Genomic DNA, 12,807 nt, shown 5'->3' with positions numbered 1-12,807 from the left:
ACACTTCAGCTCACCGTTGTTAAAACTTCGTTCTGAGTACAGATCTGCTAGGGTGACGTTGCACATTGTACAAGGCTTCCCACCATGGTTCTTCTCCGAGAAGCCACCAAGTTTACACATGGCAGGATGATCGCATACAACTGCCAGTAAAGCTACTCGGACAAGTCGCCCTAGGAGAGTGCACATTAGTGAGGAGGGAATCATGAAGGAGATGTACCGAACCCTCAGGGAACCGCGGAGTGTTGACAAAAAGCCCTGTTTCATATAAAGCTATAAGATCGTCAACAACCAAAGCCATGAGATGTTGTAGTTGTTCCGTTGAAGGCTCTTGTGGTCCAGGTGTCATTCCGGCATGTAGGAGATTACTCGTACGATAGCTAGAATTTCAAGAAATCATGAGTCAATCAAACAAATTTATCCGACTCGCATGCACACCGAAGTTCCGGGGGGAGATTTGCACAACAAAATGATAAAACACCACTTGAATGAGTCGGTGCAAAGACACTACGACGGCATGAAAACCTTTTGAGAAAATGATTAGGAAGAATACTGTCACAAGAATATGAAAGACGAACCAATCTAGACTTAATGTCACTCCTAAACGAAGCTCACCTGTATCCTTGTTGATACGGAAAAACTCCTTCCCATCCTTGTCCTTCATCTCTTTCCAAACTCTGCCATCCATAATACTCGTATATGCACCCATATTTCGATGAGTAGACCCCCACTGTTCGACCTCAGCTTCTATGTCGCTTCGTGATAGAAACCCTGCGAGGAGTGCTGAGAGGGGTGCCACAGGCATAACAACCTTCGGTTTTGCTACCTTCTGCCCTTTCCCCCATATCAACCCCTGGAACGCGTCCACAAAAGAACTCCGATAAAGCGGAATTTCGCAGTGTGGACAGTGGCGAACATTTTCACCATGAGGGAACAGTTGCCAACATCTCTCACAAAGTACAAAGATTTTAGCGGGAAGAGACATGCGCAATCGGTTCAGAACTGTTTTGAGAGTTACCGGGAAATCATCAAAGCATTTGATGATACGGAGTTCAATCAGAATCTTCCGAAAGACCCATAGCAGCAGGTTGCATGCACGGACTCCAACGTGGTGGTGAAGATTGAGAAAACAAACAAGAAGAAGAAGGACGCGGATGATCCAAGAATCAGAGAGGCTCATATATCTCTCGTTGGGTTGAGACACAGCATCGTGACTAGCTTCGGTGGACATGTCATATAAATGAACACTTGAAGAAGTAGCCGTCGAAAACTGTACAGGAGGGGGCCTAGGGGCACTTCCATCGTGAGTTTGAGGGGCCGGAATAGGTGCTCCAGTCAAGCTTGTAGGCTGAAAACTGATCAAGTGGGGCACTTCGGGAGTATCAACATTCGAAGGGGTGATGAAGAGGTCGCTATGATCGCTATCCTCATCAACGATATCATTGCTAGGAAAGGGGATGTTGGTATTAGGTGTGCTATTGGAAGCCACAGTGAAGAAGCTAGTGGGTATTCCGTGAGCCAATTCTACAAGATCACAGAGAATGGTAGACCTCATGTGACATACCTTACATGGGGACATCGAGAGGACGAAGTGGAACTCCAGGAGGTTCCCCGTACTCGTTGTTGTCGAACATTTCAATATCTGGTGGCAGAGCACGGAAGTATCCAGGTTTGGGACCTGTGCCGGTGCTCGAAGCAGAAGGCTCACTGGCAGAGGAGCTGCCCGCTTGTGCAAGAAATAGCACGCCAAAGTCATTAAGCGATGCCTTTTTAGTATGACTGAGACGCACCATGAATATCCAAATTCGTTAACATTTTACGCTGTTTTCCTGTCCCAGCGGCAGCCAATATTCGTGTACGAGCCCTAGACGAGCCCCTTGATACATTTTTGGCATTCCTCAAGTGTGAGTCTCGAGTCGTTGGAGGGACCCATGTCCCTGGAATTGACCCTTGCTTTGTACATACGTTGCACTCACAAAAGACGTCTCCAGCAGTTCTCGGCATCACATGATACACAGTGCCCGATGGTGGACACAAAAATCAAACAGATAGACACAAGCCAGCTGCCGTTTGGTTGTTGCAGTGGTTGGCTTAAGACCTAAGAGGTAACTTCCCGAAATGAACTAAGGTGATGCGCAAAGCTGTGTAGCATGACGCTTCTGATTTTCGCATATCTAGTTTCGTTCGTGCAGCTCCAATTACGGATGAATCCAAAATGCTCAAATATTTACATATCAGAATCGGTTCAAATATCTCCGAGTACATCCAAACAGGTACCTACTGTGGATCCAAAATTTTGACCCCTTTACGCAGTGAATGTTAGGGATCATGCTGACCTATCACTTGGCTTATCAATCTCCTATTCTGATAGGCGGTAACTACACACCAGAGTGTGATATAAACCGGTAATCTATTTGTCAGATCTGTTTACCGGTCGGCCATCAGGTCCCATCCAAGACAAGTGCCCTTTCGACCCGTTTGACGCGAACGGCAAGAGCGTTCGCAGACTCCGGAAGTAACTAGAAACAGTACTATTGGGTAGCAGCTGCCATCCCCGAAGCACTGGTCGCGTGAATGGTGATTTCAACAAACCGGGGGACCTGGAGTTATTACACCAGCACTACGGTGTCCTCGGTCACTAGAAAGGCCGCGCAGCGGCCATGACCTTGCTTGTGGGGATTTAATACTTTTACGGGGGTGCTTACTGCGTTTTCGGACAGTTTCAAAGTGAATGACCTAGCTGGCACTTTCTTTCTTAATGTCCCCGCCCAACGATTCAGAATCAAACGAGATCACCTTGAAGCCGTCATTGGCGGTCGCGTTGATTGGACATGCCGTGCAAATCCAATGGGTAGATCTGTCGACGTATTCCATGATTTGGATCATGGCTACGTCGATTCGCCTATCCGTGTCGTCTGTGATGTCTAGGAAAGAATTGGTCTTGTCCCAATCGATCGCATAGCCTTTAACATGCCCGCTGGCCCAAGAGATTCCCAGAGTGTAACAAGGTGATGGGAGCTGGAGCTACAGATGAGTTTCGGGAATAGCCGCCTGCCAGCTAATTCCTTCAGGAGGCTCTAATTAATCTAGCATATCCTGCCAACTAAGTCTTTATAGATAACCACGAGAACCAAACCATTCTGGAACCGAAACCGGACCGTTGAAATATTGTCATGCTCCAAACTCAGTTGTTGGTTAGGCAAGATCCCAGCCTCTGCTAAGTACCTTGCAAGCAAGGTAATGTAAACATGATCATTATGTATGACATGTCATTAACGTCTACGTAAAGAGAATTCCGTTATTGTCAGCTGCCATGTGGCACTTGAGCCCATGCTTCAAGCCTGATAGCACAATTTTGCGGCTTAGTTCATGTACACTGGCTGAAGGACGAACAATGGCACCTTTACAATGATCAGCATGTCCCAGCAAGATGGCAGCGCTCCTTCATGCATGTGAGTGGCATCTCCGATGCATCCCTACATGTGTGTGCCCAGCCACCTGAACACCGTTTTCGGCATCGACCAGTTCCTGGAGCTGGATACGTGTCTTCAGGCTTTACTCTACAACGCGTTTTTTCGGAACTCCAACCTAAGTGAGGTCGGTCGCAACACGTGTTCTTTGTATTTGCCTAGCCAAAGATTTTCGCGTGATTTCGGTCAGGATCTTCTCTTCTCAGCTCCACTACCTAAATAATGGGAAACAGCACTCAATTGAGGCTATAGGGTATACTATTTCTAGAGGCTAGAATCCTATCGATCTAAGGGTACACTATACAGGGAGCTGCATATGGCTTAACGGTGTCCCGCCCCTGTGCTGCCTGGTGGCGACAAATCCAGAAATGCGTGAATGCGATCAGGGATGACCCCAATGAGCCTTTGCACTTCATTGTCTGTTGGTGGGTTCACGAGTATGTGCAGGAAGACGACGTTGTAGGACTCACCCATTGACATCGATGGATCGGATGCCCCTAAATCCCGCAACACAGTCACCAGAGTCTGGAAGATATCAAGGTCCCCTACTAGCCTGCCAAACTCGGCTTCGTCGGCGGGCAAAGTAGGGGATCTTTGGATCTCGTGCACCATCACAATAGAGGCGTCCAAGACATGGAGCTGGAAAGCTTGGAGTAAAAATAATGAAACGCTAAAATCTGGTAGAATACCCACCGAGAGCGAGACGTCCCTGTAAACGGTGGACATAGGGGAGAAGACGGCCTCCGCTTGGCTCTGGCCCGTCACGCTCGCAGACGGAGAGATCACAAGCTTGAGCAACGCCGCCATCCCGTTTGCCGCCTGCACAGCCTTTCGGCGCGCCTCAGTGGTTACTCCCTCTCCAGACATGTCCACAACTTGAGGGGACTCAAGCAGAGCATTTTGCAAGCTGATCATCGCCGCATACATCATTACCTCCGCTGAAAAAAGGGCTGGGTTCGGTCTACTGGCAAAGATCGTCTCCCCGTTGGGATTCTGAGTTTGGGGAACTGGGCGGCCAAACCAAGTTCGCTGTACTCCCCACTGACAAGGTCAAAGTTACTATTCAATGATGGCATCGTTTTTTGACATTCAAAGAGAGATGCCTCGAAAAAATTGAATACTTTCCGGAATGGAACGCATGAGGAGTTAGTTTGAGCATCGCCTAGCAGGCGGTGAGTCAGAGTGTAAAAATCGTTTCCGTGTAGACATACACCTATTGTGCGTACGGAAGAGCCGTATGCCCTCGAAAAGCAATTCCATCCTGGCTCTGAGACAAACATGATCTGTTTCTCTACTGAGGTCGAATATGCCAAAATTGAGAAATATATTAGGTGAGGCCCAATGATGAATCCAATTGGAGTTGGAGGCTTGCAAGGCATTGATGGGCAAATCCTGGAAGCCGATGCCACATGCAGATCTATGGATTTCGGCAAGCGCCTATGTGAGGGTGGCCTGTGTCAGTTTACAACGACCAGGTTCGGAATTGGGCTACTCACATCCTCAGGCAATGAGCTGGGCAGTCCTGATTCTCTTGTGAGTATGCGATCCGCCACGTTCAACGCGAACCAGGCGTGCCTCTGTTCAATCATCTCGAGATCGTTTCTGGGAAGAGACAGTAAGCCTGCGCTGCCACTTTGACGCTGGGCTGCAGTCAATGGTTGCAGCCCGCAGGCGATAGCGAATCGAATGGCACCGGATAAGGTTGTATAAGCTTCGGGATATCGACGATTGCGGGTGAAGTAAACTCCAAGCAGAGTCGAAGCGAGGAGGAAGTCCACAAGACGATCAACGAAAGCCAGTGATACCTCTAGATCCGAGCGCGTTCGAGCTACGAAGAAGGGCTCGTGGGAAGACATGGAGCCCCCACCAACATGACAAGCAAGAAGGTACATTGAATTCAAAAGGGAGGGGTGAAAGGTTTTCCCACTGGTAGGGGAGGAAGGCATGCCTTTGAGCAGCGTTGCAACAAGCGGTCCAAAATGGAATTGGAAACGGTGAGCCAAAAAGATGCGAAGACTAAATGTTTAGTGCAGTCAGGCGTGAAGTGCGACCTGGATGGGCATTTACGTACAGATAATCTTTGAGTTGGTGTGGCATTTCCGTCCGAATGTCCCAATTCGCCAGAGCGCGTTCTACTGCCACACGGGTGATAACTCTTGGGTAAGCCTCTCCTGGATGATAAAATGATTGATCTTCTGTAGATGCGAGTGAAATATTAGAGGAAAGAGTCGATATAGGGAATATGGGTATGGTCTCGGGGACATGGGATGCGTTGGGGGCATGGAGCTCCTGCATCCACTTGAGCTGAGGCAAAATGGCTGGCCGAGCGCTTCGTAAGTTTGAATAGGTTTCAATGCCTCCTGAACCTTGAATAGATTTGAGTGCAGCTATTTCGCTCTCCAAGCTGTCTATCGTTTCTTGTAGCTTTCTGACTCTGGCCCTAGGAGTTCCCTCTGCATACTCGCATGGCTTCCCAAGCCTAAGACATCGGCCACACATCGGCCTTACACCGTCGCATTTCTGGTATTATAAAGGATGTGGTCAGAGTTGGGTATGCAATCATGAGGACATCGTTTCTCACAGTTTTCCTGTGGCGGCACACCAGGCATGCAAGGCCTGATTCAAGCAAGTCATGACGTTTTCTAGGGATCTTCGAAGTCGAGGCAGACATTGGAGTTTGAGAGCATGAAGGGGGGATATTCGATGTGGGCCGCATTTATCGACAAACCAACAATATGACCATGGGAAATGAAACCGAAATCATCGTAGTTGTGCATTCAACATGATGTCGCAGGACTAAAATCCAGAAGCGGTGCACATTGAATATCACGGCCGAACCCTCAAATTGTGTGCGTGCGGGGGAAAGGGGGGGCAGTTAGGGGTTCTCGCGTGCAAGCGGCGGTCAGATGAGTCGGAGAGGTCGAAATAAAGGGCGGGCTCGTCAGCTTGAGACGCATTTGGACACGAGATGTTTTGGCTTCAAAAAAAGTCGTCCTTCCATTAGACCAGATGGAGATAGATGGCTGTTAGAAGATCCTATCTCCCTAGAGACATTTGTGGCTCCTGGAACCGCAGCTGAAAGTGGTAACGCTAGGGGGAAGTTTTCGCGTCGCGAAAGAGTGAACAGGAAAGGCATCACCATGGGTAAACTGTGACTCACGGCCGTAGTGTATTCCCATTACAGAAAACAAGATGCCGAATTAGACACCCGAAAATTGTAGAGTGTAGCCGAGCTCCCAAAATCCAATCCAAACTATGATGTTAAAACTTGTCCATGAATCACAGTCGCACGATTTAACTCTTGAGAGCCGATATATTACCATTTAGCCTGTTTCCGAAACTTGGGAGCTCGTAACCATGGTGTACCGACCCCAGGACCTAGTATTCGCCCCACCCGCCAGAGCTGTTGGGCCGCACTTGGTTGCAATGCGGACCTCTACCGATCGCGTGAAGTTCGATTGACTCCGCGTGCGACGAGCTGCGGTCTGGAAAGTGAGGATGGAGACGTAGGGGCCAGCAAGGAAGCCCGACACCAGGTGGTCCATATTCTAGCCAAAGTTTTGAAGCACAAAATTAACTGTCTGCGCTAATTCCTTTTTTGGGGTTTGAATTGAACGACCATCCTTATGCTCAGGCTGTGAGCTGGCGGCGTTTCTCATCCTCCGCGTCCATCAAAACTCCGCGGCAAGCATTGTGCTGTGTAGTAGGTGCACACGATAGCTTTGGAGCGATCAATGTGTACACTTGAATTATTTAATCATGTCGATCGTAACGGGTGATCTAGGGAGCACAGAAATTTCATCACGATTTACGAAATTCCTGAGAACAAGTGGAAGCGCGTAGCAACTAGTCTCGGAATGGCTAAATGGAGGAAAAATGAGTTTGATAGTTCATTCTTTCATGGAGAACCCAATGCCTTTGTCTCTTCTTTTTGCGGCTATCCATGTTCTTGATCGCCTGGAACATCCTAATCTTGAGTCTCCGCCCGCCGACTTGAGGGAATATTATGATCTTATGACACAAGAGCATCTACGTATCCCTTCCCCAGTTCTGCGATCGTTTAAGGTTGGGGTAGAGGATGAGGTATATAACCGACACTCTCCAAGCGATCCGGATGCACCACGTCTTGGCTGAACACTGAATGTGTGTCGGAGGAAGGGCCCTGGATGCGGAAGCTGAATTTAAGAGTGGAATTGGATCAGTTGACCATGAAGATATGGAGCCTACCACGTATTTTGCTCACGAAACAATAAACAGTCTTTAGAACTGAGTGAGTATGCTGAAAGAGCATAACTTCGGTGAGATTTAACAGCGACAACCGGGGTCATTTTCATTCCGCCATTTGTCAGGCTTCAAAGAGATTCTTGCAAAGAGTGTAATACGGTGTCGGCAAGTGTTGGTGCTCCGTTCTGATAGAGGCTGGCGATCATCCTTTCGGCTCTACTATGGTGGCTCGTCCAGGCCGTGGGGATACAGATCCTCGAGTACGGTGATGATTAAGAGAGAGAGAGAGGAATATTGCGGGATGCGCATTCAAGAAACCAAAGGGCAAGTCAAAGAGCCATTTCCAAGCTTTGGCCAGACACTGTTAGCCCAAGCTGAATACCTCAGATATTCACGAGCCTGCGCGCTAAGGACGATAGGACTAGTCACAAATATTTCACCAACACGGCTAATTTTGCCATATGGCGCGTGGTTGAGGTTACGAATTTAGCGCTAAATTGCACCAAAACACCGAAGAAAATCCGAACTCACTGTACCCAATTCATGATACGGAGTAGCAAACTTTTTCCTTCTCTGCTGGAATTATAATTTGATAAGGTACTGGAATGTTGCTCCGCTACTATTGGAAATACTGAGCGGCCACCTACTGCATGAAAAGGCAATGACTACAAGCGCTGAAGAAAGGCATCTCAACTTCGGAATGAGGACTGAGGGAAAAAGAAGTGGCAAAAAGCTTCATCTTTATGTCACGGCGTGGGTATTGGCTCAAGGTGACTATGAATTTCCCATCCGTCAAATAGAAATGAGGCGATAATACCGTAACGGAAATACGGTGATTTTCCAGCAGCTGCAGCCAGGACCAACGCAGGAATCGCTGACACTTGGACACGAACTTCACTCGAGTTCTGAAGTGAGGCTTACGTCATCGTCAACATCGTCGTGTTTGTCATGGACATTTATACATGATTTACCTTTCCTACTCCGGCAGCCCTGGAGAAACTCCTGGTCTTGCTGTGAAGCTGCGACATTTGCACTCCACAAGTTTCCTCCTCCCCCCGGCTCTTTATTGCGTCCTTTAGTGTCTAACACGGCAGGCCGCACCGCAGCCTGTTCACGCATATGCTATCGCTGTTAGTGATAGACTCGCTTCTGCGCTGCGTTCCAGTATTGCACATTGTCATCTCCCCATTCTTCCACATCTTCTTATGCAGTGCGGCATCAGACTGCCCGCTCCGCCGTCTCTCCCGAACGGACCCGCCCAACAGTCACGCCTCAATAATTGCCTCGTTCCTTCCAGAGCGTCATTCAAAGCCATCTACGGACCCCGTGCAGGGCACTGCTCAACCTGTGGGTCGCCTCGTGCCGCAAGACTACATGCGACCTGTTTTCGCTCGTTTGCGTCTTTGTCCTGGCTGTCTTTCCTCTTGTGCTCGCGCTTCTCCTTCGACTGTCTGACCCCCCTTCTAGCTGGACTGTAAGGCTCGACGCTTCGCCATCACATGGTGAATCTACTACGCTGGTAACGTGTGCCCCTTCCCAATTGTTCGCCCTGGCTAAGATCCTCGTCATTGGCATCACGGCCTCTTCTGGATCTCTTCTGGATTGTTAGGAGGCTCTGGAACCTGAGCTTTTACGATTACGTCGAAAATCCTCCCAGACAGCATTAATAATTCACCGTTGCGTCGGCTTCGTGGAGATATTGTAACCTATTTTCTTTTGGTATTCCGTTCTTCTTTTACTCCACTGCGTCAACATCCCACCTGCCATTTTGTGGGATGTACGGCCGGCATTGGTTTCCGGATTGTGGAGACCCCAGACTCTTGTCGCCTCGGTCCCTCAATCTTAGTAGGGCTTTCACTCATGCAACGACTGGCCTTGACAGCCTGATCTTATTGCGGCAGATCATTCCAAGTAAGGATAAATCATGAGGACCTCTTTCGTCCTCGACATGCATTTTATCCACTTTCGGTTGCGGATGTTTAACGCATGATGGTCGGCTCACGGTTCACAATGTCGGATTACACACATAACATGTTGCCCCTGAACCGTGTTCACTGTCAACAAAACCTGATCGACTAACTGAATAACGTGGCAAGTTTAGTAAGGTACATGATTCCCAGCCTTGTGGTGTTGGCCGCATCTATCGTCTCTGCGTGGGGTTGTTGTTCCTACAAATTCTTACAGACACCGACTAGATCGTGATTAGTTCCGGCCGTCGGAAAAGTCCATCGAGTATACGAGGAATTATTACGCCTTACCTGGGAATGCCAAACGCAGGAGCATGCGGAGTGCGTGAATGCAATTCAGGATACTTTCACGGGATCGGCAGCCTCATATCCGATCCGTCAAGGAATGACGTCTGCATCAAACCAGTAGTTGGACCTCGAAATATCGCATTTCTCCTAGAACTTTTCATCAAGAAGCTCGGTAGTTCATGACCGGTTAATGGGCGATCAATACACTTGATGGGCGCCTTTGTTCAATGTGTTTGTTTTGGGTACACATGTCCTGATAAGATGATGTTCAGGTCGCTTGACTTGAATAGCATTTACTGTGCCTTCTCACACTTGTGACGTGGGTATGGGCATCTGAGCACCGGGCAATGTATCTGAAGCGGACTAGTTCCCGGGGCCTGCGCTCTATTCCACGACATTGCGCATCCCGGCTCAGGATTTCCATCCATAGCTAGCCCCGGCGGCTCCGGCTCAGTGGATGGTTTCGTGTCTAGTGGTTGTTTCTTTATGAATGACTAAGAAAACCATCCAATTGGTACATACCAGTCTAGGTGTACTGCCTCTGTGTTAACACCGCAGAGTGAGAATCCCCGCTAAAGGGTTCATGATAACGTATGGGATCATCTTCTGTAGGTCGGGCATGCTGGCGAGCAATGGCTGGTCTGAGGATTCGCCCATGTGCCTCATTAGTTGGAGAAATTGCATGCATATGCGAGCAGGGGACTAGGCTATGCATGATGGGAAATGATTTGCAGATTGACATTAATTGTGGTGGGTTGGAAGTCCCCAATTCAGTCACTAGCGTCTGGAAGATTTTATACTTAGTAGCTAGCCACGTTCGTCTTCATCGCACGACATCCAGGGCGTGACCATTTCCAATGTTTTCAGGGTGCGACATCGGGGCGCGGGCAGCGTCACTGCAACTTCTGGCATCCTAAGGTATAGGCCCCAAAAGGACCGCAGATTGAATAGCCAAACCCTCAAATCTTTGTAGGGCACGCACTAAAACTAGTCAGGCTCTAAAACAGAGTCCCCCTCTTCTACTCTATGTAACTCCGTTACCCGTAACGGAGAAGCACTCGGAGATACCTGTTTGATTTCCAGATGTGAACAAAGAATACTCCCGTCCAAACGGGCACGGTCTGACAACTCAGGAGTGTCAGAGGACACCTGGCCAGATGACTCAGAAATCAAGACATGTATATAAGGAGATGGAACTAGATGAACAATATAAGCACCCATCTTTGCGGGCACTGGCACTGTGGAGGACTCCAATGCTTCGAAAAAGTGCTTGTGTTGAAGAGACAACCCAGGGAGCAGAACCAGAATGAACAGATAGTGCATTGCCATGGCCAAAGTTACTTAGCCTCATCCCCATCCCTGTTACGGAAGGTGTTATGCTGAGCACCCCAAAAATACAAGCGCCCGAACCCAGCTCGGACTGCGGTGTTGGGAGTCGGGACTCGTCGCGTAACTTGTCCGGCGGCCATCAAGCCGTCCGCCCCGTCGGCGGCGTTGGCATCCGAAACTTGGGGGACTAGAGCAATAGTGCAGCAATCCAAAGAACTGGCTTCGATCTCTCGCCGCCTGTATTTGGTCGGACCCTCATTCCCACGGACTCCCAACCCCATAAGGATAAGGTTCAATTAACACCAGAAAGTTAGCCTCAGAGAAGCAATTTACATGGATGTCCGACACCGAATAAGCCTTTCCATGTCTAGAAGCCCTCGGGCAGCCGCGAAGTTAAGGTCGGGAAACACGCTGCATAGATGTCCGACACCGGATGAGCTATGCTGCATGCAGTTCAAATTCATGCCAGAAGCCAAGAAGTCCTGAAGATTATGATGAGGTGGTTGGGTAGGCTGGGTTGCCCACTGACTTATCCTGTTGTGATTTTTGGTTGGGCAGTAAAACCTCGGGCTGCCGTTATCCCCTTCGGGCATTCATTGAACCCGCGACTATTACTGTGCTGTGTGGATCCACGCTGTAGCGGGCGTGTACATCATTAAGTTAATCCGAAGGAACATTCACGATTCGCGAAATCAATGGAATGGCAACTCGGAGTGGAGGGCCCAAACGGGGGAAGCTGATTGGGGCGGTCCAGCGGCAACAAACATTTTTGAATGACGGGTGCTGTGAACTAGCGCCTTCACATCGTTAGAAGTATTCCCGCTATCTTTAGGGAGAATGACGGGTACAAGATCATCGTCCGTATCCAGCCCTTCTTCCGAGTTGTTGTCATCCTACTAGACAACGATACAACGGACATCCTATCCCCAGGCGATCTGACTGCCCCATTGCCTTGGAGCAGAATGAGGATGATGGAGGTGGTGGTTGATCGGAGCTGCTGAAAGTAGGTTGCCTGTAGTGGGACCCGCGACCGTGATCGGATGACTAAATCCTATCGAAAGAGGGTCTGGACGCCGAAGGGGTACTTGGGGCCGAAGACAAGTCTTCCAAAGTCTCAAACCCCAGCCGGCTGCCGCCTTTTTCCCAGCGTCCAAGATTTGATCCACGCAAGTATCTGTCGGCAACGTAGAGGGCCGGATATCAAGCAAGTAAATCTGGCAATTTCAACCCATCTTTCCCATCTGAGGGCCAGGAACTAGATGCGCTCAATGGGCGCAACCAGCCTTCGCTCGCTTGTCTGGCGTCCTTATGCTTCCATCAAAGCCGCCTTTGTGGCAAATGATTCAGCCTTAAGCGAAACAATCGCTTCGGTGGAGCGATACAGTGGTCCGCTAATGTATCAGTGGGTGGCGATGAAGAACGGGGAGAGGGGTTCATAACATAGGAGTGAGAGGGAGTGAACGAGTAGGAGAAACAAGAGAATGATCTAACATCGGTAAGGTCTGGGGAGGCGGTGAAGACGGGGTGGTCTT

At 49.2% G+C, this 12,807-nt stretch overlaps 7 protein-coding genes across 7 annotated transcripts; 1 reads left to right on the top strand and 6 right to left on the bottom strand.

The window, feature by feature from the left end:
- Positions 1-243: 243 nt before the first annotated feature.
- On the bottom strand, positions 244-2,177 carry EI90DRAFT_3075638 (uncharacterized protein). The gene is made up of 4 exons (XM_039061591.1): positions 1,788-2,177; positions 1,567-1,723; positions 576-1,442; positions 244-522 (listed from the first exon to the last, which is right to left on the bottom strand). Exons 1-4 carry the CDS (start codon positions 1,999-2,001, stop codon positions 405-407), a joined length of 1,356 nt encoding a protein of 451 aa, XP_038911425.1. The 5' UTR covers positions 2,002-2,177; the 3' UTR covers positions 244-404.
- A 784-nt stretch (positions 2,178-2,961) lies between these two features.
- On the bottom strand, positions 2,962-3,676 carry EI90DRAFT_3075634 (uncharacterized protein). The gene is made up of 4 exons (XM_039061590.1): positions 3,658-3,676; positions 3,523-3,594; positions 3,287-3,449; positions 2,962-3,234 (listed from the first exon to the last, which is right to left on the bottom strand). The coding sequence occupies exons 3-4, from the start codon at positions 3,310-3,312 to the stop codon at positions 3,084-3,086; spliced, it is 177 nt and encodes a 58-aa protein (XP_038911424.1). The 5' UTR covers positions 3,313-3,449; positions 3,523-3,594; positions 3,658-3,676; the 3' UTR covers positions 2,962-3,083.
- A 26-nt stretch (positions 3,677-3,702) lies between these two features.
- On the bottom strand, positions 3,703-4,088 carry EI90DRAFT_3075630 (uncharacterized protein). Its single transcript, XM_039061589.1, has 2 exons — positions 3,938-4,088; positions 3,703-3,886 (listed from the first exon to the last, which is right to left on the bottom strand). Exons 1-2 carry the CDS (start codon positions 4,077-4,079, stop codon positions 3,789-3,791), a joined length of 240 nt encoding a protein of 79 aa, XP_038911423.1. The 5' UTR covers positions 4,080-4,088; the 3' UTR covers positions 3,703-3,788.
- Positions 4,089-4,505: 417 nt separating this feature from the next.
- EI90DRAFT_2347768 (uncharacterized protein) lies at positions 4,506-6,278 on the bottom strand. The gene is made up of 5 exons (XM_039052908.1): positions 6,049-6,278; positions 5,539-5,987; positions 4,964-5,483; positions 4,681-4,904; positions 4,506-4,629 (listed from the first exon to the last, which is right to left on the bottom strand). Exons 1-5 carry the CDS (start codon positions 6,181-6,183, stop codon positions 4,614-4,616), a joined length of 1,344 nt encoding a protein of 447 aa, XP_038911422.1. The 5' UTR covers positions 6,184-6,278; the 3' UTR covers positions 4,506-4,613.
- A 1,622-nt stretch (positions 6,279-7,900) lies between these two features.
- On the bottom strand, positions 7,901-8,857 carry EI90DRAFT_2347944 (uncharacterized protein). The gene is made up of 4 exons (XM_039052909.1): positions 8,663-8,857; positions 8,339-8,607; positions 8,223-8,291; positions 7,901-8,139 (listed from the first exon to the last, which is right to left on the bottom strand). The coding sequence occupies exons 1-4, from the start codon at positions 8,717-8,719 to the stop codon at positions 8,001-8,003; spliced, it is 534 nt and encodes a 177-aa protein (XP_038911421.1). The 5' UTR covers positions 8,720-8,857; the 3' UTR covers positions 7,901-8,000.
- EI90DRAFT_2347680 (uncharacterized protein) lies at positions 8,631-9,292 on the top strand. The gene has a single exon (XM_039052907.1). It carries the CDS (start codon positions 8,811-8,813, stop codon positions 9,144-9,146), a length of 336 nt encoding a protein of 111 aa, XP_038911420.1. The 5' UTR covers positions 8,631-8,810; the 3' UTR covers positions 9,147-9,292.
- A 1,635-nt stretch (positions 9,293-10,927) lies between these two features.
- EI90DRAFT_3075617 (uncharacterized protein) lies at positions 10,928-11,708 on the bottom strand. The gene has a single exon (XM_039061588.1). The coding sequence runs from the start codon at positions 11,273-11,275 to the stop codon at positions 10,934-10,936; it is 342 nt and encodes a 113-aa protein (XP_038911419.1). The 5' UTR covers positions 11,276-11,708; the 3' UTR covers positions 10,928-10,933.
- Positions 11,709-12,807: the final 1,099 nt, after the last annotated feature.

The sequence above is a fragment of the Cantharellus anzutake genome (genome assembly GCF_015039405.1).
Source record: "Cantharellus anzutake strain C23 chromosome Unknown EI90scaffold_62, whole genome shotgun sequence".
In the NCBI taxonomy this organism is placed as follows: domain Eukaryota; kingdom Fungi; phylum Basidiomycota; class Agaricomycetes; order Cantharellales; family Hydnaceae; genus Cantharellus; species Cantharellus anzutake.
This window is presented reverse-complemented; position numbering and strand designations above follow the sequence as displayed.